This window comes from Diachasmimorpha longicaudata, chromosome 2, assembly GCF_034640455.1.
Source record: "Diachasmimorpha longicaudata isolate KC_UGA_2023 chromosome 2, iyDiaLong2, whole genome shotgun sequence".
Classification (NCBI taxonomy): domain Eukaryota; kingdom Metazoa; phylum Arthropoda; class Insecta; order Hymenoptera; family Braconidae; genus Diachasmimorpha; species Diachasmimorpha longicaudata.
Genome location: NC_087226.1, coordinates 5736873 through 5761531, shown reverse-complemented (window position 1 = coordinate 5761531; position 24659 = coordinate 5736873). Strand labels below are relative to the sequence as shown.

The following is a 24659-nucleotide window of genomic DNA, read 5'->3' as shown; positions in this document are numbered from 1 at the left end:
AATATCAATTATGTACCAATATATCATCGATGATACGATGAATTGTTTATATTTAATTAGAACTCCCACAATGTAATACTATTGATAACTCTGCACGTTTTGTTGACGTGAAAATTGAGGCCAATTTCTTATATGTAATGTACATTTATTTCTACGTTAAAATTGTGATGAGACTCTTCGTATAAGTTTTATCACAGTTGTAATTAATTTGCATTACATTCATCAAGTAAAAAAAAGACTATGCAATCGCAATATATAATGATAAATAAAAATGTGACTAAACATTGAAAAACATTTCGGGGTGAGATTTCAATTTCTCAATTAATAAATAGCTATCAATATACAAAAATATTCGAGCGCTTTCATGAGTAGATTATAAGCGTAAAACGCAGCCACAAACTAGACTGATAATCACTGTATATAATTACATTTCATTGTATGCTACAATTAAAATATGGCCCCTAAATAAATTTACAATTCACGACACACTAGAGTAGATATATTGGTCAATAAACCATTGTATTCATTTTTACTCTGAGAAGAGATGTGTCTCTCCTGGGCTGTAGTACGTAAAAATATCAAGTATATGTGATAAATTAAGTAACAGAGTACGACCAATCCTATGAGCAAGCTGTAGATGGCTGAGACCAAGCACAGGGCAAGACTGAAAGAGGCAAAGAAAAATTAGTAATCTTAACTGATAATCTTGTGATATCGATTGAGAGCTCCCTCTTCGAGAGGATGATAACAATCCCTTACTCTAGTTGATGATAGACATCACTGCAATCGTCTGGCAGGAGGATTGTTCCAATGAAAATGAAGGGATGGCAGACGCTGGTCATTGTGAGATTAGAACCGTAAATGAAGGCCACAGCTGAGCACAATAAGCAACTGAGGTACCATGGTAAATTGCTTGAGCCTATGCAGCAGTCCAGCCTAGGGGTAAATCCATAAAGCGTGAGTTTGGATAATTGAAAGTATTTGAAACTTCAGTTAGAGTTTTATTCAGATATTTATTGAAAAATTATGATTCGTTTTGTGGAATAGTCGGTGAGGGAAGAAAATTGAAGTCATGGCTTTAAATTTAAGTGAAATTTAAGTGAAATTTAAATGCAAGTTGTGAAGTGCATTGAAAAATGATTCATACTATTTCTAAGGTTTATTTCCACAGTACTTTTTGGTATATATATCGTTGGACATCTAGTTTTTGGGTTTTGGAAATTTTTTGATATACTGAAAAACATATGAATCGAATGTTTTGTTTATATTCATTTAGTTCATTGCGAAATGTTTACCAGGTATAAATAATGGAGGCAGTATCTTAAAAAGTTATTATCGAAATCCCCATTCTTTGTATGTTTCTGCCACGCACGGAAGGTCACCTGATAAGATTGACGCTATTCACATTACTATTTAATGGCTAACGAAGTCTCATTGCTGTGACATAATATGTCTATGTTTCCACTAACATTTTCGAAAATTCACAGAACGTTGCGAAAGTATATAAAAACAGTCGTCCTTTTGTTCCTCAGATATTCATGAAGTACTCAAGAGAATTTTCATTTAATTATTCAGAGAATATTTCATGAAAGTCGAAAACGTTCACAAGGCAACCCTCGTTCAGAAATTGATATGTTTATTCCATTTATGTGATTTATCTCTTCTCTCAACATAATTCACAACGTAACAGAAAATTTTTGACATCGACAAGTTGGTGAAAAAAAGTTGCCTCTCCTTTCTCTCTATAAACAATAAATAAAATCATTTTTTATACCATCGGCAGTGATATTCCCTGTTGGCTACGCAAGTCTGGCAAGTACGGCAATGATATGTTCTCGCTGGTGGAGGTTTTTTGCACAAGAGGCAGACCTCCTCAGTCTCTCTTCCAATCTCCGAATCATCTGAGCTATCATTCTGCAAATCCGAATCGGATTTCGATTTTGTTTTTATTCCACAAAATATTCCACCCACAACACCCGCCATAAATAAACAATTCTCCTCAAAAAGAATTTCTAATAATGGCACAACACACATTTCAAAAACCAGCATCAGCATTATAACACTTGTAATTGTCCACATGAGGAAGAATTTTGAGCGTGGTAAAAACCTTAGAAAATTGTGATGCAGATGGTAGATTATAATTGGCGTTACTAAAAATACAATGACTGTTAAATAAATTGTTTGAGCAGCTATTAAGGTTAATACTGGTAGTGCTATCAAGGGTATCGTTGCATCGATTGACACTTGTTTAGTACCACTTCTCCAGCCGGATAAATTACGCAGTTTATATAGAATTTTCATGTTTCATCTGTATGAGAGTATCTCACTCTGGTGTTAGCAATAAAAATAAAATTTAACTTATCAATAGGTTAGATCGAAATTTTTGTTCATGGAGAAGTTTAGAGGTTAGCGGGTGTACAACACAACTCTGGGGCACTCTGGGCGCTCTGCTGACAGATGTATACCCACTTATACACATACATCAACTGTATATATCCAATGGCAGCAACAAACACTATTATTTCTGTTAAATAATAATTTTCCCTCCGCTTCGCTGTATCGTTTCTCCATTTTATTAACAGCTTTTTCAGCATATTAAGGTGGGCAGATAGAGGGAAATTTAAAATAAATTTAAAATCCTATCGTTTTGCGTTCTTAGTTTTAATAATGAGGGAAAAAGATAACTTATCAGCATAATTTTTTTATAAAAAGTTAGGGTTTCTTGTAATAAGTCCCAAATTGCCAGTTTTACAATAGCGACGATTCTTGGTTCTTGGATTAATTTATAAATAATTATTTCTCCACCGTAAAAATCATTTGTCGACAATGATAATAAGTTTATTTACATTCAGACAAAAAAATTGTGCAGAAAAGCAGATCTCGAACGGGAAATTTGGCGAATCCGGCCCGGATTATTTCACGATATCTTTTGAAGAACTTTTCATGGATTTGATTTCTATTGTCTAACCACCGGAATAAAAAACTGCTCATTTATTGTCCAATAAGGCCAACGAATATATGAAATGAATCCTATTTAAAACTATAAGCAGTAAAAGTCAAATAAAATTCTCCCGTATTTGGTTAATTGTTTTGAAAAAGCTCGAATTATTATTCCAAAACTTGAAAAATTTCCAGAATTCCCTCGAAGAAGTTCAATGTTATTTTGCAAAAGATTCCCTCACACACTTCATGCCTTGAAAGAACGATCTTCAGCCTCAACCCGAAGTAATCCGAACTCTCCCCACCATCCGACCCTCACAAGTCCCACCGTGGCAGTAAGGAGACATCGGACCAGCGTCGAAGCCGATCTCGTTCTGGAGGGCTGTAGACTTCCCATACGACTGGGCCTTATACGAGAAAGTCCCAGCCGATTGCATCTCAGTTCAACGGCAGCTAAAGTGCACGTAGAGGCGCTGAAGGAGATGCATAAGAAAATTTTCTCCGGCATCTCTCAGTATCCTCGACTCCTCTCTCCGTTTTCCTACAGGTGGAAGGGAGAACGGAGTATCAGACGCACCGTTGATTATAACGGGTGTGGGTAAAGAAGCCGGGGACAGGTAGAGAGTTGCCGTGACAGGCCCAAACCTGTATACATGTGGTTGGTCATAGTGCAGACATCGGTCCCAAACGTATCGTTCGTGTTTCAACACTTCTCCATCAATGATTTTCCCGAAAATCGGTTGTCTTTAATTTTCAAGAACCGATTTTTCTGCTGGTTAATTTTTTCAAATTTTCTTTCTGAATTTTGTGCAGTTACATTTATTATTGATTACAAATAATCGGAGGTTATCGATGTTTTCGAGGTGCCTATGAACATATCGTGGAGTGGCCTGTGTTTCTCGTTGGTTGCGAGAGATATGTATAAATTGACATTTTATCATCCCCAGAATTTCAAATAATGGCTTTTCTTTGTCCGGTTCGCATACGTCGTGGAACGAAGAAGAAATGTACGTGAATTATGTCATTTATTTTTGGGAGACGATAAGTTACCAACTACTTGACTATGCAGAGGGCTAATTATTCCGAGCTATTCAACAATGTATAACATGAAATGAGTGATAACATGCAAGGGGTGGAAAATAGTGGTCATAATTTTTGCACCGCACGATATATTCGGGGATTCTTTTGGGGAGTTTAGGGAGAAGACCTGAACCCCCGGGGAATCGATAAAATTTTTATTCAAATGAAGATGAAAAAAGTTGATAGCTCTTCCTAATGAGTCCCTGCATGAGTAAAGCTCCTTATTTTTTAATTTATATTATGTTGTAAAATCACTTTCAGCTGGTGTTCACAATTTCAATCTAGAAAGAGATGGCCTCGGGGGCTCCAGCATTGGGCTTGGATCCAACAGGGCCACATTGCCACCAGGACGTATCACGGGAAGCGCCAGTATTGAAACCCTGGTGAGAGTTGGCATTGAAAAGGAAAATGGTCTGTCACCAGATAGTAAAATGGTCATTGTTCATGATTTCACCCCTTGCGTCGATGATGAGCTTCAAGTAAAACGTGGACAGGTGAGAGATTATGTTGATTATGTTGAGAATTGTAGAGTTGTAGTTGTAGAGTTCCTCTACAACATAATTTTTGCACAGTTTTGAGGGAATCTAGGTATCCTCGCGATTTATTGACCAATTACAGAACAAATAAAAATGATTTCAGGTAGTTAATATTTTGTACAGAGAGAACGACTGGGTTTACGTTATTGCGGCTGACACGAGAATGGAAGGATTTGTGCCTCATTCTTACTGTGCCCCGTACACATCGCAACTTGCTGAGCAAACACTCGCGAGTCTCATGAATAACATAAAGAAAAAATTGCCAAGATCCCACGAAGGAGATGGGGATCTAGTCAACAATGGCCGATCCCAAGTTGAATCCCAACATACGGACACTGGGTCTGCGTCGGACTGCGAGAGCTACATTCGAAATATAACGACTGCTGACGTTAATGCCAATCGGGCCCACATGACCCAATCGCAGAATTCAATTCAAACAACCCCTCAACCTGATGTTCATCCTTTTTTCAAGGTAAACGAATAGTTCATGTAAAAAGGTCTTTTCTAATACTTTTATTTCATTCCAAAAAGTTTCCAGTCGAACTTTGCTACACGAAAAGATATTTTGGATAAAAATTAGACCTCTAGAGGACAAAATGACAATTAACAACTTTTTCGTTCAAATTTTATTGGAAAAATTATACTGGGAGGCTAATATTTATGATAAAACTAACATTCGTCCCTCGTTTCCCCCCTGGAGGTCTAATTTTCACCTAAAATTTCTTTCCGTGTATCCCCAGTCTTGAATGTTTAATGTCAGCAATACCTGGAAATGCAGGAATGGAAATTCCATTAAATATAAATCCAATAATATTCAATTCTCCAAAAATGGAATCACTGAATGAAAATAAACCAATGAATTATTATTTTGTCAAGGATCCCTCAGCAGGGAGATACATCGTCCTCTACACCTTCGTCGCCCGGGACGAGAACGACGTGAGTGTGGAGAGGGGTGAGTTCGTGACAGTCCTGAATCGTGATGATCCGGATTGGTTTTGGGTGCTGCGACACTGTGATGGCAATGAGGGATTCGTCCCATCAGGTTTTGTATATCCTGGACACGTACTACATTCATATGCGACTACTGGGACCACCACAACCACGACAACAGTTACTAGCGATGTCTCGCACGTATTAGGTTTGTCCCTTGTTGATTGATATCAGAAGCTTGAATATCGGAAAATAAAATGGATGAAAGTGATAATAAAGTTAGGGGAAAATATAATGTGATTTTGAATGAAAATTTTGAATGCAGGACACAGGAATGGAGCATCAAACGATCGGCAATTGCAGCAGAAGGATTTGCGGGACTTTCGGGATGAAGCGAGTGGGACTGAATTAGTTGTGCTATACGATTACAAGGCGCAGGCGCCAGATGATTTATCTGTGAAACGAGCAGATTGGATATACGCTGATCTTGGAAATCAAACGGTCGATGGTTGGTTATGGGCGTATGCCCCGAAAACCAGAAAATATGGCTTTATTCCGAAGGCATACGCTCGCCCACCTGCAATGACAAGCTTGTAATTATCTTATATTTTATGCATTCGGTTTTCGCGATTTTCGATAGGATGCTGGAACGAGCATAGCGTACGCTGCCAGCAGGGGACAAAATATTAATATAAATTGTTATAAACACTTTTATTAATGACTTTTAATGAAGAAGGAAAAATAAACATTTTTTTAATTTTCAGTGGTCTATTGCATTTATCTTTCTATTTCCGATTTTCTAAATTGGAAGATCAGTCGTTCGACTTCAAGGATTTGACCCTGCAAGCACTGCCCTGCGAGAAAAACGCTCCGGAGTGCCACTTTTTAAATGAATCTATGAATTGGCTAATTGATAAGAATAATTTTTTCAAGTAAGGACCGACGACGGTGGCCGAAGTGTTAAACCGCTCACCCGGGCGACGTAACTCCGAATATCCTGGGTCGAGTCCACCAAAAATCATCGGAAAGTGTTAGGAAACGTACTCCGTGCTTTTAATTTGTAAAAAGTTCCCACAATTTCCTGACATTTCCATATCCTCCTAATTCACCGCTAATTGCCGGATTTGCAAATTTTTCGGTTCACGACACATTAACAAAATTCCAATGAAACTCCTGGCAACAGAGAATTAATCCGAAAAATCGATATTACAAGCACCACCCTGACTCTATTACCACCACTGCATAACATCGGGTAGAATAATTTTCCCCAAAATATCCCGAATGAAATTTGACAATTACGTAATTGGCTTTTTGATTGGCAGTAGCAGTGGGAAGATGGATTGCAACGCACCCAATATATTTTTTCACCCCGAGTCAAGGGTGTGCCATCCCGGTTTCAGGAGGTCATATATAGGTGGCGACACTCTAACAAAAATTCACCCCAAACCCTCGCTCACTCCCCATTGCGCCCTCCCGTTACCTCGTTCTCTCTTCTTTTTTCTTTTTTGTATCTCTTGTCATTCTTCAGAGGCCTCTTGGCATGTGCGAATGAAAAAGCTGGCGCACGTGCGATTGCCCCTGGTAGAGGTGGCGCACACAAACAGCGATTTTCCGTCTACAGACCCAAGTGCACCCCCCCCCCCCTCACCCCATTCCTCGTCAAGCCGATCTCCCATCCCTCTATTGACATCACATCGGATGCACTCGAACACTATTACTCCTGGGAGCACTCATCTACGTGTTCATCCACAAGTAAGCGTCTCCTTCATCGACGTATTTTCAGATAATAGTAAATCGGTTTTGATTACGGGCATTTCCGTGAATTGCCCTGGTAACTGTGAGTCAGATTACATTGGGTATGGAATAACCCCTCGAAACATCCCCTGAGCATTGGAGAAATAGGATTTTTGCTCAAACATCAGTGTCGATTGCTCAAGAAAGAAAAAATACAAAAATTACTGAGTGAAAGGGGGTGTGGGAGGTGGGGTGGGGGTGTGGAAGGATAAACGTGGAACGTTGAGAATGAGAGGAGCACAGGGATTCCTGCCAGGGCTGCGGCCGGGTTTTACTGAGAGGGTGAAGGGAGGGAGGTTGCTCACAGGAGAGGCTTTCGCCTGAAAATTGTGAGTAGATAAAGGACGTACGGTCACCTAGTGGGGGTAGATTGCACGGCCAGTGGCAAACAGTGAGGAACATAGAGGGGATGAAATCGAAGTGAAGGGTGGCATGTGGAAGAGGGGCTCGTGGTGGCATGAGTTGGCTCACTCTGCGGCTCCCGCCGCTCGGGAGCAGACACGCGGAGCCAAACAAAAACAAAAAAAAAATAACATTTATTTCCACTATTTTGTTAGAAAAATTATAAAAACAACCTACTTATCACAAATAGTACATGTGTAAATATAACAAATTTTCCACGCAACATCGTAATTATATTGAAAATCTGGTCTTCGAATAACAATAAAGCCAAAAGCTAAAGAAAAATCATTAATTCCGCAAAGTTAAAAATACGCTGGAAAATAAATCAAACTAATGTAAAGGGTTAAATAATCGTAACAAATTCACCAACTTAACTGGCAAACTGGACTAACTTGTGGTTATTATCTGGAGTGAAAAGAGGATATTGTTGAATGAGGAAAAAAGAACATGGAGCCGATGGTTTGAATACAGGAAAACAGCATTAGAAAATATTCATCGAACTGTTCTAGCGCCGTGAACCGAATTTTCTACAATTATTTTCAATTTAAATGTACAATAATATCGAGCGGCGTATAAATTGTTTTCAATGGATAAAGTAGTCTCATAGGTGTCACTGATTACATTATTTTGTCCCGATACTTGGGACAGGTTCAGTGTTGTGTCGTAGTAATACTAGAAGAGAGGGCAAAAATCAGCAATAGAGCTTAACCATCGAGAGGAACCTAGAAAGTGATAGAAAGCTAAATTCAAGTGACGAGAAATCGGAAAAAGGCCACTCCATCAAAATACGATAATCGAAAAACAGTGAAAGATATGAATTACTAAATCAACGAGGGCACGTTCGACATCTTCACGCACGCGTGAGCTACACGTGACTTCTCCACTGAACTGACAACTCAAAATTTTGTTTTCTCCCTCTCATCAACCACCGATTATCGTGATATAAATCTAGGTGCATAACTGATAACAGAAAAACCCAAAAAAACAAGAGAGAATTTTGAAAAAGCGATATTACCTGAAATATCGATTCACCAAAGTTTGGCTGTGTAAGATCGTCCTCGGGAATGTTCCATAGTTCTCAACTTCTCCTCAGGTCGCCTGAACGAAGTCACTGGAATCCCGGTTCATCTCGATTATCTCGGTTCCCCATAACCAAAAGATAATTGTCAAAAATATTACTCACCATCAATAACTTCCAGCGCACTACTACACCCGCAATTATAAAATGCAATTAACCAAATAAAAGACCCTCCCAGCATTTATTAAACATCCGGAGTGAAGTGAATTAATTTCAACTGTTGGCCCAATATCACAGTATGGTTAACGTGACTGATAGCATTACGGAAATAACAACAGAAGAGGAAAGAACTTGAGCTACTTAAAATATCAGTGTGTAAAAGCCGATCGATAAAAATCCTCAATCATTGGTGGAGGGAGGGGGGGAGGGTAAACTATGGCTGGCTACAATCACGCAAATTCACAGCGAGTCGTCTACCACGCGACCTATCCAACCCCACTCGCCCCAAGTAAGACCTATACATACACCCTACAATTCCATACATTGCATCGTTAGTTCTTCTATTCTTCATTACAGTTATCATGATGATTAGTTTTGTAAGAATTCTGGAACCGCTGAATATAACAGGTAACTTATCACATTATATTCCGTTCAACCCCATTCAATCCCTTCATGTGTGCTTGTTCTAGGGGTCGGGGGTGTTGGGGCGGTGATGGTGGGAGGGACGGAGGGAGGGGGGGAGGAGGAAATTAATGAATTCATTAATATTTCGCCTCAACTCCAACCGAGTCTGGATGAAGCTCGCCAACCGGGTCTGCTCCGGCCTTGAAACGGGGGTTGAAACTTGTGAGCCACAACTGTAACTTCTCGCCCGGGATGTGAACGATGTTAACAATATCGAATCGGTACCTCGTGCACTCGTGAAAACTTTCAGGGCTGAATTGTAGTATAATTCGCAAAAGTTATATCCAGATATCGTGATTGTAAGAAATTGCTCGTGGGAAAAATACTGACACTGACTTCTACCTGATTTTTCGACGGCACTCGGTGAACGGATAATGGCAACAGAGGGGCGGGGGGGAGGGAGAGAGGGGTGACGGGAAAAGGGTTAACAATAATTAAACTTCTGTCATTTCACCAAGTTCCATATCAATGTACACGTGATGTGACAGGACTGGTGGTATTAACAGTTTGAAAATTCACGTGAATACGTTTACCCCTTTGGGGCAATGAGTTTGCATGTCTCCATGAACCATGAATTGATCGAGTGTAATTTCTTTCACAGTCCCTTTAACAAATCATAACAATGCACATTGCTATCATAGATCTTGAGCATAATTTGTATGTCTCACATTCCTGCATTGAAACGTCAATTTTTTTGATTAATTTGTTTGTTTGGTATTGGCTCTGGCTTATTGCAGTCCAAAGAGGGATTTGTTCCACTTGGATTGGAGAAAAATGCGTTGAATTTTGGTAGATCGTAGAGTAAAAAAACAGCCGATGGTCCGTAATATTGTCGAAGAAACAGGTCAGTACGTTGCCGAGGTAGACCGAAAGAGACCAATAGATTTCAAGGTTGACTCTGCACGGCGGTGCTTCTAAACCGTTTTTCGTTGATCCATCCTGGTTAATAATAATACATGTCCACCACTCCATAAAATCCATTACGCACATCACAATTTTATACTTTCGACAATATTTTTTATTTTTTCTTTCTCATTAGTTGTCTAGATACGGTGAGGGGAGATTTCGTTTATTATGAGATATTCTAGCATTCTCTCGATAATCTTCATGCTTTGCTTCAAAATGATAGCATGTCATATGAGCGAGTGGACCAATGATGGCGACTATACGGATGTAGTGAAGCATGTGCTGGAATTTCACTGTCGAGTAACATTCAGGTAAACATTAAGTGCCATTTTTTTGGATAATTCAACGTCAGTATCCGAACTAAATCAGATATTTCAATATTGATAGTGGTTGCTGTCATCTTATCTACGATTTATCTTAAAGCCGTATAGAGCTCGAATATGTTGGAATCCTCCCCATTGCGTTATGGTATGCATGCACTGAAATTATTTATTTAAAAAATAATCAGTTCCAGTTCATCTCGTTTTTTACGGATTTGTAATGAGAGTGATTGATCATTAGAAGAAGTGGAGAAATCGCATTTGTTCGGAATTCATCGACAGACAGTTTCTCATTCCTGTGGAATTGTCTTTTCTAGATGGCGATCCTATAAAACTACCCGAAAACTTGGAAACATTACCGCGAGCCGAGCATTTTCCAACTCAGAGGCATCGGTGGAACACAAACGAGGTGAATACTATATATTATTCTAGGGGTATAGTCTCAGAGCTTTTGCCCGAAGAGAGAAATTCTGGAAAAATTACGTGTCGGGTCCGTAATCTGTCAGTCAAAAGAGTTTTCAGTAAAAATTACCGAACAGTTACGCTTTTTTTCACTGAACGTTCCACACTTTTTCTGGAACGTTTTGGACTTTTTCCTGAAAATTTACAGAAAAAGTTGGTCACTGTTCCGTAATTTTTACGGAATATTATTATGACTGGCAGATTACGGAACAGGCACGTAATTTTTCAAGAATTTATCTCTTCGTGTGAGGTAGAAATTATGCTGATGGTAATGTCGACGGTGATAGATTTTATCAACAAAATATATATATATATATTTTTAAATAATGAAGACAGGAGCAAGACTTAGTGTACACTACGCTTAATAATAACAATAAACTATACGATAGTTATACAACATTACACTGTTAAAAATTTCCTCCGAGAATTACCGCTCACTGGCTCAGAAAATATCAAAGAATTTTCTAACCGATAATTCAAAATTTCGTGAAAGAGTCAACGGGAATCATAAACATGAGCTGAGTTCTTCCAAAAAAATTAATGAAAAATTAAGAGAATTCCCCATTCCTTTGAATCTCTAAAGAAACTCGAAATTAGGCCCTTAAATCGAACTCCAGATTGACTTTCAGCAAATTCGTCCAATCTTTTTCAATATCGTATGAATCAAAAGAGAATTGGGGTCGTGACTTGCATACGAAACGAATAAATGAATAATCACCATATTTTCATTTAATTGAAAATGATTATCCGACGGCTTATAAACCGGCCACAAAAGCCCCTTTCGTCATAAGAATTTGGGTCCAATTCTTGTCACGTAATTTTCCACTCATCGTTTTCAAACCGATTTTATCGTTTTCTCAAAAATTTTTATGTCTCTATCATTGCTCATATACATGACCAGCTCAGAGATACCTATCGCACACTAGGGTTGATAATACAGGGGTGCGTTGTTATACCATGAGCATACATGTACCTATTTAGCGTGTATTCAAGCAATGTGTTACACCGCGTGTGCATCGTTATGTGTATGGATCAACCCATAGTCCTCTGTTTATGGTATACGTTGGCTGAAAATATATCCGTATTTTCAATGTGTACGTTATATATGGGAACTTGTACAGACATGCGTGTTTCCCAATGTAGTCCACGTTACTACTCTGACCCCACTCGGCCTCCGATCAATAACCGGAGTTACCAAGCTCGGCTCTGTTGAGTCGACTCGAGTTGGTGAGTCTCGAAATGCTTTTCGAGTCTCTTTTCCTCATTCCTTCCATTCCCCTCACTTTTTTCATCCTTTTCTACATCTTAATTCGAAGTGTATTGATGACGCTGGATTTCTCAGGCACGATGTAGTCAATCGATGGGGCCTTGGGGGTGCCAAAATGGGGATGAATTACTGAATTCAGGTGTGGAACGAACCACTTGTGCTCCACTTTGGTTTTGGTATATGGGTGTAATCCGGGGAATTTTGAATTTCATGATTTTTGGGGGAAATGGGTCCAAGTTGAACGAGGTAGAAGGGATGATGTTGAACTCGTCGAACAATGGGCCTAAAATGGGGATGACTGGTGAATAAAAGCATTTCATTTGCCCGAATATGTCATTATAAAAAATGGTAATTCATTAGGAAAATTATAAGGTAAGGGAAAGTCAAATTAGGGATGAAGTAGTGGACTTAGGTGTCGACAGAACCACTGTGTGTTTTATTTTTTCTTTGTTGAAGGGTGGGCACGTCAGAAATTTTTTATTCCTAGATTTTCGAGGGAATTATGTCGATGAAATCATCTGATAAGCGTGAAACTTCATGAATAATAATAAGCGTGATTGAAAAATCAAATTGTAAATAATAATCTCAATTAGGGAGGAAATTAAAATGCGATGGAATATGAAATCTTAATTTACGATAATATTAATGGGGTACGGATGGAAATTTATAGCAATGTGTCAGGGCGATGGAACAAATGAGGAATAATGGAAGATGACAAAGTCGGGCAACCGATGTCGGTTGTTTGAAGTTTCCAATTTCGTAATGTGGGAAGAAAATGGCTGGGGGAGGGGCTCGGGGGTTAAATCCCAATGGGGTTGAACTTTCCCGTCGTCTCGTGAACGGAAGGTTGTTAACAGAATATATAACTCAATAAACAAATAATCTTCAAGTACTCTACATTAAAAACAACAGAGATTTTCACAAAATGAGTATTCCTGGAATTTTTTACTCGCAATATTACACAGCAGTGTCAATACTAATTAAAAAAATAGAAACGGGGGTTTGAATTCTCGCGAATGTTCGATTTTTCCAGGAAATAGCTGCCATACTGATCAGCTTCCAGCGGCACACAGAATGGCAAAGTCGAGAGGTGAAGGTGCGACCCCGAAGTGGTTCAATGTTATTATATTCGCGAAAGAAGGTTCGCTACCGACGGGATGGCTATTGCTGGAAAAAGCGAAAGGACGGAAAAACCACTCGCGAGGATCACATGAAGTTGAAGGTCAGTACCGTAACCCCGTACATTACCCATGACTATCAGACCCCATAACAATGGAATTGAAATGCAAAGGTCCAAGGGGTGGAATGCATTTACGGCTGTTACGTCCACTCAGCGATACTCCCCACGTTCCACCGTCGCTGTTACTGGCTCCTCCAGAATCCCGATGTCGTCCTCGTCCACTACCTGAACGTTCCATATCCCGATGGGGATGCAAAATTAGCAGCACTACCACCATGTTTAGTGCTGCCGCCGGACAAAAAGGAATGGACGAGGGATGAACTGGCCGCCCAACTGAGACCAATGTTCCTGGGTAGTGATGATGATCCCACTAATGCTCATCTGAACCAACACTCTACACATCCCGTTGACATGATTGTAACACAACTGCTGGACAGACAACGGGCGTCATTAACTACATCATCCAGTGGTGCTCAATTAGCTCCTAGGAGATTAACGCCTGACAATCAGGTAATGAGTACGCGATGTTTATCCAATTAAAGGTGCATCCAATAGTACTTGAGAGCATCTCCGAATCCTGCAGTTCATTATACGACTCCACATAATTGTAGTAAAGATATTGAATGAAAATGTCAAATGCATTAGCATGAGCTAATGATTCCATCTTCGTCGACAAATTCAGTAGGAAATATTGTTGTAATTGTGGCAGAATTCTCCACACATTCGATTAAAATCTTTGAGCATTGTATTTAGAATGTCATTTGCACTTTGCATTAATAGAAGATGTCAAATAAAAAAAAGTTGATAGATTGAGAGCTTTCAATATGACAGTTCTCCAGAATTTTTATTATAAAAATACGTGGACATGACTTTTCTCATTTTTCTTCAAATCATTTTGATTCCAGGTGACTTCGACGACTGGAGGACAGCACTCCTCGTCAACGGGGTCATCAGCCACCCGTGTATATTCCAGGCACACCCATCCGACTCAAAATCAACAACCAACACCTCTGGTACTGAGCTTGCAGCAGATTCAGGGTGGAGGTGGTCTCTTGATACTGAATAGTCAGCCCTATCACCATCAGCAGCAGTCGCAGTCTCAGCAAGACAAGCAGGCTCAGTCGCAGGCTCAAAATCATCAGACCGAAATACAATCAGTCAATGAACAGACATCGGTGCAGCAGACGAGTGTTGATCGTGAACAACAGACGCAGCAGGATATCGATACTCAAGATACCATCGAAAGACCTGTGCTGCAAACGATAGTAGCAACTGGAGGTGCAACAGACGTTACCGAATTCGTCGAGACTCTCGACCTGAGTCAAGAAGACATTCAGAGGACTCTGTCAGCGAACATGATGCCGTCCTCACCCTCACCATCACCAGCTGATAATCATATAATAAATCCCATGGATTTCATTGATTCATCTGACGATGTGTTGGTCAATCTGGATGCTTTCGATGTTTTCGGTGATTTGCCGGAGCTCCACGATTTTGAGACTGAACATATAAAAACCGAAAACCGAAGTGCTTCATCACAGAATGACAATGCTCGCCCTCCTGGAGCAACAGTCCATATTGCTGAATACAGTCCTGAGTGGAGTTACACCGAAGGCGGGGTCAAGGTAAGTTCTTCATTAATAAGTAGGAGACAACGACCATATGACAGTGAAGAGATGACTGAGCCAAGTCTCATTTTTTATTGCCAATGGTCTGAAATATTATCAAAGTTTACAGCTTTACGACACCAACTAGCAGAAAAAGTTTCAGACATTAACATAAAAATTCCTGTTTTTCATATTCTATATAAAGGACTTTCCATATTTTCTTAATTTTGTAAATATTCCCCACGTCAATCACTATCAAGCTTCACATTTTTACGTGTAACGTAATCACACTAATAAAAATTGGAGAGTGTGAAACTTGATGAATTGCAGTTTTCATTTGAAAGCAGAAATACTTGAAGAAACTAAAATTTGGGAATCTCTTCAGGTATTAGTAGCAGGACCGTGGACCGGCGGAGGAAGTTCACAGTCGTATTCGGTTCTGTTTGACACAGAGCCTGTTGAAGCGTGTCTCGTCCAGCCCGGTGTGTTACGCTGCCGATGTCCAGCCCATGCACCTGGGATAGCTTCCCTCCAAGTCGCATGTGACGGGTTTGTTGTATCTGATAGTGTTGCCTTTGAGTACAGACGAGCACCCACAACCGAGCCGAGTCCTGAGAAAGCACTGTTGGATCGCTTCGCGGATGTTGAATCACGATTACAGGGTCCTGGTCCACGTTCACCAGTGGCACATCTTGAGGAGCGATTGGTAGCCTACTGTCAGGTAAATAAAAGAGGTTCGAATTGAACGAAGATCAGGGGATTTAACTCGGTGGTATTGTAGGACGCTGTAATTCGTCCTTGGCGAGCTGGTGCAGAGCCTCTCCAGTCAACGGGTCCAACGCTTCTTCATCTGGCAGCTGGTCTCGGATATTCACGACTCGCCTGTGCTCTTCTGCACTGGCGTGCGGAAAATCCGAGTAGTGTTCTCGATGCGGAAGTGGACGCTCTTCGCCAGGACAACGCTGGCATGACGCCGCTGGCATGGGCTTGTGGTGCAGGACATGCCGATACTGCACGCATCCTCTACAGGTATGAGGGGAAGATAGGGATGGACCGGCTCACAGATCTCAATATCTCACTAGAAGGGGAATCTGATCAGATCGAAGGTTTTTCTGTGGATGGAACCAATGATAAATATGATAGGCTCATCATCATTTTGATTTTGCTCGAGGATCAATGAATGTACAAGTGTGTTCCATTATTCATTCAGGTGGAACGCGATGGCATTGTGTGTGAAGGATCGCCAGAACAGGAGCGCTACGGAAATTGCAGCGGAGAATGGTCACTCAGTCATAACTGAGGAGCTGAATCGTTTGGAGGCAAGACGGCAGGATGAACGTCTTTTCTTGAGACCAGCGAGTCCGAGTCCACGAAGACCTTCCCAGGACAGCGGTCTCGATTTGACATCATGTTAGTCCTTACATTTTACTGTTCTCCAGAATTATTATGACTTGAGGATTAAGGAGTATGTGACTAGGGATGAGCGATTTTTTCATGCTGATGGGAAAATAAATATAATTCTACACTGAATTTCGAACATCGCTCATCTCTGGGTACAACAGCGGGTGGTCCTAGTGTAATCTCATCATATCTTGAAAATGCAAATATTGCAGAAGTTCTTTCAGTCTTTTACACTCGTATTGCGAAAGAAGGAATGAGAGCAAGCCTCATTTGAGCGCAATGCATTATATTCACAATTTTCGAAAGTATCTGTAGAGTTTTAAGGGGTTTTGTAATCGAAAAATACAGGTGGTTCCCTGCTGCTGGACAATATGGAATTTTCCCAAGAAGATGACTCATCCGTAGGAATTGGTTCACAGCAAATGGAGAGTACTTCAAGCTCCCAATCATCCGTAGGTCCGTACTTTTTCACATTGGAAAAGAATATACATAGAAAATGAAGTCACAAGAACTCCTTCTGCCTGCGCCTGTGTGTTATGTCTGTCTGTCTGTCTTTGTGTTCCCAAATATGCATAAACACTATCTTCATGTTGAGTTGTATTTGATTTTCAAACACTAATTTAGATGTCAGTGTAGAATCTACACTGTAGACGATCTGGTTTATCATCACTTCGACAAATCAGAATTATGTGAATCGATACATTAATTGGGACAGATTACGAGGACATTCCACCAATTACCGACCACTGGTTTTATGAACGTGTTATGGTTGAACGGCATTTGGTGGAATAGCCCTCGTGTATCTTGATTATTGAACTATCGAACTATGAAAACAGATAATACGATCACCACTCTGTACAATCTATCTCAAACTATTTCGGCTTCAGCAATATTGATGTGGCTTGGCCTTGGAACAGTGTGAGATGTTCTTGACAATTATCCATGTTGAGAGAGATCGGATCCTCCTCGAGGGAATTTCAAATGACTTTTAGCGAATTTTTGGACAGAGTTTGGAGAACATCTGGGGAGGAATCTACATTTGCTATACCAATCTCTTAAGTACTGTGTCGTTTGTATTTTCAGTGTAAATGTATTTCTCATTTCAATGACAACCTCCGCTTAGACGACAGGAGAAAACTCGATGAGCCCAAACTTTTCGATGTTGATGTTTCAATGTGTAGTATAACGAGATTAATCTTGTCAGAGGACACCTGCCGTTAGCAAGCTCTGGTAAACCCCCTCGTTTTCTATTTTCTAGGGGAGGAAGATGTACGAGTGTTGACATTAGCCGAACAAATAATCGCCGCTCTTCCAGAAAGGATTAAGAAGGAGAAAGTTAATCGAAGCACATCTTTGCCGCCTCCCTCGCCCACCCCGTTGGCGCTTCTTGAGGACCCTCTGACAGAGCCAATGGTAGAATTTATATTTATGGAAAATCTATTCGTGAAAATATAGTGAGAATACATTGGTGATTCAACTATCTCTATTAGTTGTTAATCGAAACGACATTTTTTAGATAGCAAAAAAACGAGTAAATTTATCTGAATTTTAAGCAAACAAATGTCTAAATATTTTTAATTATATTGGTGATTCAAATGAATTTTTATTTTATTGAAAAGTTGTTGAGTGTTTGAAAAATGCGTACAGAAGGTGCGAGAAATTCAAACGGTTATTTTTACGGTGACGTATTGAGAACGAATCAGTTCCAATCACAACTTGAAATCTCACAGTTACAATTTCAAAGTTGGAAATTTCATTTGAAATTTCGCCTAGTTGAAAAGCCCTGCCAACTGCACACTCATCCATACGAATGATGTTGACACCATAATTCTTCTCCAGCCTCTCAACTCCAGTGAATTATTCGACTGCTACCGAGAATGCAGTGGTGGTGCTGCATCAATCTCCGACGCTGACGCTGAAGCGAGCCCATCAAGCCCTTCAAGCAGTTGCTTAACCCCGGATTCACCTTCTCCATCTCCGACAACATCCGACTTCTGTGAATTTTTGCAAATGCAACTGCAGCTGGATAATGGACGTGGTTCCACTCATAATTTTCATCATGTGGATGGACCGATGGGATCGGGCATTTACAGTAGACCGGGTAGTCATGCCAGTGACAGCAGTGAAACGGATCTCAGTAGATTAACGTTGTCCGATCGTGAACAGAGGGAGCTTTATCAAGCTGCTCAGATGATCCAGAAGGCGTACAGGAGTTACAAGGGAAGACAACGTCAAGAGGAAGCCGAACGACATGCGGCCATTCTCATACAACAGTACTATCGCCGTCACAAACAATACGCATACCACAGGTACATTGAGTTCAATTTACTTCAATTCACATAAATTATTTTATAAACTATTACCTTTAATTGTGGTTATTTACATTGGTATTTGATGCGTTCGGTGCTCTGAAAATTGCAGACAAGCTAACAAAGCAGCGCTCGTCATTCAGAGTAATTACCGCAATTACCGAGCTCGTCCGAGTTTCAAAAGCACAAGACAACAATCCGTTCATCAACAGGCGGCCCATCAGGCCGCGAGGAAGATTCAGCAATTCATGCGGCAATCTAAAATCAAGTGAGTTTATGATATGTTAACGTAAATGTACAGGTAGTTAGTCAATTCTCCTGTCAAGAATTATCCCGAAGACTTAACACAAGACATATCTTCCTCATTTCAAAATGCAGCTTGTCCTTGGATGATACACGACCGGTGAGTACATGATAATTCAACAATATCAGAAGCCAATGTTAAAAATACAGGCAGTCAAAGTAGATTTACAGTTATTGGTAACATATCTCATCAATATTTAGGGGTAACATATCTCATCAATGGATCTGTCGTTGTTATAGGCTGCAGAGCGCCAGGGTCGTCGCAAGAGGGAACGTGAAGCTGCCAGTGCGACCTTTACAAATGGCTGTTGTCCACCGAAACTAGCCCTGATTTAGCTGAGAAGTTAATTGAGCCGCCATCGCTTCTTGGTCTAAAAGCAATATTCTTGGTAGTTCATAGAATACGTAACATAGTACTGAAAAAAAACTGCTGAATAAACGATGTTCATGATTTTAGGTTGCTGATCAATTTGAATCCAACTAGAGTGACCAAATTGCGAGGTGGAACTTGTGACCGTCCATCGTGCTGCCTCCCTGTCAACATCTAGAGACTCAGCTATTAGAGCTGAGTTTTCTCGTTTCATCGAACGATTTGTTAATGAAAATATGATGTAGAGAGAGTGGGTTACGAATTTTACTGGATTGTACCGAGTACATATTTTTGATTTTCTTGAGAGGTGCATAGTTGACATTGAGCTGCGAACAACCCCCGAAGAGTAGCAGGAAATATAGGTGGAGGCTGGAAATTGAAACCAAATTGGGCCCCGTTAGTGATTCAGAAAATATATTTAGAGTGACGTTTCCTTCTTGGTTGAAAGATTTAGAGGTAAAAAGAAGTAAAAAATAGGATGTCAAGACCACAAAACAGAGCTACATAGACAGACTGACCCAGACAAGCACAGACGTTACTGAACAATTCGAAAAAAAATTAACATGCAAAAAAACTTCCAACGGATATCTTCACGCCCATGCTATTGTAAACAAATTGAATTATCTGGAAAAAAGCGCTAAGTCGACAAGAAAATCAAAAGACACCATATGTAAGGCATTTGTAAGAAACATTCTCATAGAAATTTCAATAGGTGTGATTGTTTTGTTGATAATGCTAGAGTGTTTTTTACTGTTTTTTCCTAATAATTCCGTCGAGATGGTGCTATTAAGGTTCTCTGTCATTTAACGTGAGAATGCGTCTTTCATAGCCCATCATAAACCGGCAGTTTCCAATTCCTGTTTTGTTAACTTGGGAGGCACCACTCAAAATGCAAAATGTTATCGAGAAAAGTTGATCTCTACATGAAAGCTTATTGATTTAACATAAAAGAATTGGCCACCGGGACTTCCATTAGTCACTTGGGGAATGAAAATGGGGGCTGTTTACGGCTTTCGCACTGACCGACGCCGAGGACCGTCGGCAAATTCGGTTACTGAGGAATGCCACCTTCCGCTCCACTTGGAGTGGAATTTTTTTTTAATAAAGTTGGGCCAAGTTTCCAGAGACTGGCAGTCAGCTACCACAAAAATTGATATTGATGACTCCACATTTCCCCGTTATAAAATTGGTTATGCGAACATAGCAGCAAAGAACACCCCGATGTGGACTTGATGCCGATTCTTCCTTGGAAGAAAAATTTCTTCAAATAAAAGTCTTATCTAATATATTTGACACATACTGCAATATTATTAAGTCTTATATTTGCAAGCACGGCGTCGAATAATGCAATATACTTGAAACTTCTTCTCTTCTCATTTTATCTCTAATTCTAGATATTTCCTAGAAATTTTTTCTGAAATTTTTAATCAAACTGTTTAATATTCGTTATTGCTGAGTTGATTTGTTATACGGACTAAGAATAATAAAGTGAAATCAAATTTCTGATACTGTCTAGTTTAGGGAAATGCCCGCAATGATATCGACATATCATTTAGTCAGCCTTTTTTCATAGAGTTCTTTTCATCGATCAGAATGTCGTAAGGAAATGAATCTAATCGTACCGGCGCATTCTTTTCAAAACGCCGGCCAGGAATGAGATTCCAAAGATGTACATATTTAGTGAATACCATTAGAGCACTTTTATCGCATCAGTTTTTCATTAATTTATGGATTCAATACTCAGACTTCTAGTCCAGGTACCAATCGACCTAGACTTATTGAGCAATCAATTATCCAATAATTCCAGATTCAAAAAATAGCGTTAACTAATTGACTATGTAACTCAGAAAGGTGGGACGTCTTTTCAATGACATTCAACAGAAATTTTGGATTACGGTATTTTAACTGATCAGCTTAATTTACGACAGATGGATTTATTATTTAAAATGAGCGCATTTTAAAGAATGAGTTGACATTTCTCAAGTCAGCTTTTTCAATGCGAGAGAATAACGTCCTTGACACAAGCTTCAATAAAATTGTTCAATATCTGCTATATAATGATAAGATTGTTATAAACATTTCCAAATGATGTGTTAAAATTTTCCGAAACTCTACGGTAAATGTAATTTAAAAATTTGGGAGAAGTGCAGTGATCTTCAACGTATTATTGATAATTAACATCGTCGAAAGGTGTAATTTCTTTTCTATTAACAATAATATGAGAATAATATTCAGTATTAATAATTTATTCAATAATATTTTCTTAAGAACCATCTATAGGCATTGATTTCTCAAAAATTAAATCTATCTGTGGTCTATTTAATTTTTAACACCTCAACTGTGGCGAGATCCTATAAGTCAAAAATGTCAGTTGAAAAGACGTATCAACATCGAAATGTTTTTCAAACTTTCTTTTAAAAGTTATTCTATTCTCCCAGGACAATGATTACAATCGCTGTCATAGTCTTTATATCGAAACATAAACTGAAACTCTTGTGCGTTGGTGATAGAAGAAAATCTATTGCTACATAATGTGATAATTCCATGGTGATTAAAGAAAGTATTTCCGATGCTTTGCAGATATAAGAACAAAGAACAAAATTCAAAATAAAAATGATACAGGTACGCAGACCCGATCTGTCAGAGGGGCTCAGTATTTTCGAATGAAAAAAAAAAACAGATAACCCGGAAAGAATAGAATTCCAACGATGCGAATAGGCGAGGTGGTGTCACCGATAAAAAAAGATTTAGTTGTTAAGCTCACACGCTCAATCCCTTCAGTTCCATCATTACGGAATATCAAGATATCCGATGATCTTGATAGTTGCGTATTAATTGTAGATATTGGATTAATTGGATAAGCGTTACGATAGTGATAATTCAAAAATTGCATTATGTAAAAGGAATATGTATATACAGAGAAGATATACACATGAGTCAATTCCAACAAACATTTTCATGCATTAAGCTTATAAAAAAGGGTATCAGTGCTTAATTGAAATTAAATTAATGAAGATGAGGCAGAAAATATTAAATTTTTCAATCAGTAAAATTTAACTATAAATTAATTAACAATCTCATCTCAACCTATTAAGGAAGAGTCAATGAGATTCCAATATATTGTATACAAACAAGTATAATATATTGAGTATTTTTGCTCTTTATACATTCCAGTGATTTACTCATTGAAATTTAGTAATCTGAGAGGTATGCGCTCTGTTAATAGAACAAGTACATTATTTCAGGAAAGTTAATCGTACGCTTTTGCCTATGCAGGGAAAAAGTTCTACGAATTTTCAGATTTTACATAAAAATTAATTCTTAAAAAAAATGAATACTCAAACGTTACTCAACGAGATTTATAGCCACTTCTAAGCGAATCCGAAATAGCTCCTACGAGTATCTACTCATAATTTTTGAAGTTTAATGATTCATTAAAAAGTCATAATGTCGTACGTCTTCTAGCCATCTCAATCTACGACCGATGAGACTAATTTATTTATATCTTTGAATCACACTCCAATTGAAAATTCGAGATAATCGAAGGAAAAATAACCATAAATTAACCACGATAGAAAGAAAAAATGAGAATTTAACCGCATAGACGCTTCGATGATGACAACTTGAAGACGTAATTTTAATCAAATGAATCCTCACAGAGAAAAGTCATGATTAGTACAAGAAATAAATAACGGGGAAAAAAATGTTTTTAAATCTTAAATAATGAAGCCAAAGCATGGCCTACTTGCTGCCCCTTAAATTAGCTTCGAATAATCAACTTTAACTTCTTTAATATTGAGAGTCACAAAAAAATTACAAGACATCGATAAAATGAGAGCGTCAGGCAATTTTACCGATAGTTAATGCAAACCGAAGGTATAAATACTTTAACTTCAAACTCGTTTATTTTATTAGTGATTCAATTTTACGACTTCGCGGCAATAACCATGATTCAGATAGAGTCTTTCAATGATATTCCGATATCTTTCTTCTATCGCTCTTCTAGGATTCGTAACAGGCAATAAAATACATGAAATGGTTTTGTTCATTTTTTCAATGAATTGTCACTTTCCAATAAACAATAACCTGATTGAATGAATTTCTGAGATTTTCTCATTTAAAATTGTGCAATCATTTTCGTTCTGGAAAAAGTTCAGAACGTTTAAGAAAAAGTATGGGACGTTCAGTGAAAAAATATGGAACTGTTCTGTAATTTTTTACTGAATATTGTTTTGGTTGACAAATTACAGAACAGACACGTAGTTTTTCGAAATTTTTCGAAATTTTTTCCGTCCCTGTGCAATTCCATCGAATCAAAATACATAAAAAACTCGTGGGAATGACTAATCGATTGAAATTTCAAGGTCATTCATGACATTATTATTTTTGATCAATTCGTTCTGAAAATTCTATGATATCTTTTTTAATTAAAAATGAAATACCCATATTTTATTAGAAAGTGTCAAAATAATGAATCATTTTGAACGAAAAGATTGAAATATACTACATGACATGCCTGTACGAATTTAGCCACAAAGATGTCGCACTTTATCACTTTTGTCCTCTTTGCTTGTTAGAAAGAAGACTAAAATGCTCCATTTTCTTATAGTACTTCAACTCGCATAAGAGAGGATCGATAAAGCATAGCAAAAAAATACGAGAAGCGACAAAAAAAAATAATGGAATAATGATGTTAACTAATGAATGAATATACCTCTGTTTATCATTTTATCAATATCGTTCAACGAATATTGTAAATAACGAAACAATTTTATCTATTCCCGATTTTGAGGGAGACGGATGGTAGTATTAATTACCTCACAGTGTCGTCCAAACGGAGATGATGATTTTCAATTATAATCATTATCCGTCTTCTTCTTCATTGTTACTCCAATTCATCATTGCATTTAATAAATTATATATTTATTGACTCACTTACCTATTGAATTACCCCTCGATGCTTTCAATGTTTCTCGTACCCTCGTTTCAATCCTCACAACTCCAATTATTATTTTTCATTGTATTCTGTTTTATTTCTCAACCTTTACTCCGCCGCCTCATGGTTTTACGAAGTAATGTGGGAATGTCACGTTTTGCACATAATAAATTGCCCTAAAATTTTGAAATGTTTCTGTGTTTATTATCGATAA

The 24659-nt window shown here is 38.7% G+C and overlaps 3 protein-coding genes across 9 annotated transcripts; 2 read left to right on the top strand and 1 right to left on the bottom strand.

The window, feature by feature from the left end:
* Nucleotides 1–124: 124 nt before the first annotated feature.
* On the bottom strand, nt 125–2464 carry LOC135173166 (palmitoyltransferase ZDHHC23-B). The gene is made up of 3 exons (XM_064139870.1): nt 1775–2464; nt 760–936; nt 125–664 (listed from the first exon to the last, which is right to left on the bottom strand). The coding sequence occupies exons 1-3, from the start codon at nt 2299–2301 to the stop codon at nt 472–474; spliced, it is 897 nt and encodes a 298-aa protein (XP_063995940.1). The 5' UTR covers nt 2302–2464; the 3' UTR covers nt 125–471.
* LOC135173165 (SH3 domain-containing protein Dlish) lies at nt 829–6249 on the top strand. The gene is made up of 6 exons (XM_064139868.1): nt 829–957; nt 3888–3947; nt 4282–4514; nt 4660–5028; nt 5433–5694; nt 5812–6249. Exons 2-6 carry the CDS (start codon nt 3899–3901, stop codon nt 6081–6083), a joined length of 1185 nt encoding a protein of 394 aa, XP_063995938.1. The 5' UTR covers nt 829–957; nt 3888–3898; the 3' UTR covers nt 6084–6249.
* Nucleotides 6250–7474: 1225 nt separating this feature from the next.
* Camta (Calmodulin-binding transcription activator) lies at nt 7475–24439 on the top strand. 7 transcript variants are annotated; one of them, XM_064139862.1, is made up of 17 exons: nt 7476–9208; nt 10424–10601; nt 10678–10758; nt 10928–11019; nt 13373–13561; nt 13631–14029; nt 14425–15144; nt 15512–15847; nt 15908–16155; nt 16337–16536; nt 16876–16983; nt 17786–17940; nt 18367–18836; nt 18949–19104; nt 19188–19239; nt 19380–19528; nt 19597–24439. In XM_064139862.1, exons 3-16 carry the CDS (start codon nt 10731–10733, stop codon nt 19473–19475), a joined length of 3249 nt encoding a protein of 1082 aa, XP_063995932.1. In that variant the 5' UTR covers nt 7476–9208; nt 10424–10601; nt 10678–10730; the 3' UTR covers nt 19476–19528; nt 19597–24439. The 7 variants fall into 7 exon arrangements, with proteins under 7 accessions (XP_063995928.1, XP_063995933.1, XP_063995932.1 ...); XM_064139860.1 differs by having other exon boundaries at nt 9188–9327; XM_064139861.1 differs by lacking the exon at nt 7476–9208 and adding an exon at nt 9256–9327 and having other exon boundaries at nt 10122–10601.
* The last annotated feature ends 220 nt before the right edge of the window (nt 24440–24659 follow it).

Coding starts and splice junctions, on each gene's coding strand:
- LOC135173166 (XM_064139870.1), bottom strand. CDS start 2,301: ATGAAAATTCTATATAAACTGCGTAATTTATCCGGCTGGAGAAGTGGT. Junction 937..1,774: donor AGGGAATATCACTGCCGATG/GTATAAAAAATG, acceptor ATTTACCCCTAG/GCTGGACTGCTGCATAGGCT. Junction 665..759: donor GATGTCTATCATCAACTAGA/GTAAGGGATTGT, acceptor TGCCTCTTTCAG/TCTTGCCCTGTGCTTGGTCT.
- LOC135173165 (XM_064139868.1), top strand. CDS start 3,899: ATGGCTTTTCTTTGTCCGGTTCGCATACGTCGTGGAACGAAGAAGAAA. Junction 3,948..4,281: donor TCGTGGAACGAAGAAGAAAT/GTACGTGAATTA, acceptor AATCACTTTCAG/CTGGTGTTCACAATTTCAAT. Junction 5,029..5,432: donor ATGTTCATCCTTTTTTCAAG/GTAAACGAATAG, acceptor TATTTTGTCAAG/GATCCCTCAGCAGGGAGATA.
- Camta (XM_064139858.1), top strand. CDS start 9,136: ATGGCTGGCTACAATCACGCAAATTCACAGCGAGTCGTCTACCACGCG. Junction 9,209..10,927: donor TCCAACCCCACTCGCCCCAA/GTAAGACCTATA, acceptor TGTCTTTTCTAG/ATGGCGATCCTATAAAACTA. Junction 19,240..19,379: donor CCTTGGATGATACACGACCG/GTGAGTACATGA, acceptor TCGTTGTTATAG/GCTGCAGAGCGCCAGGGTCG.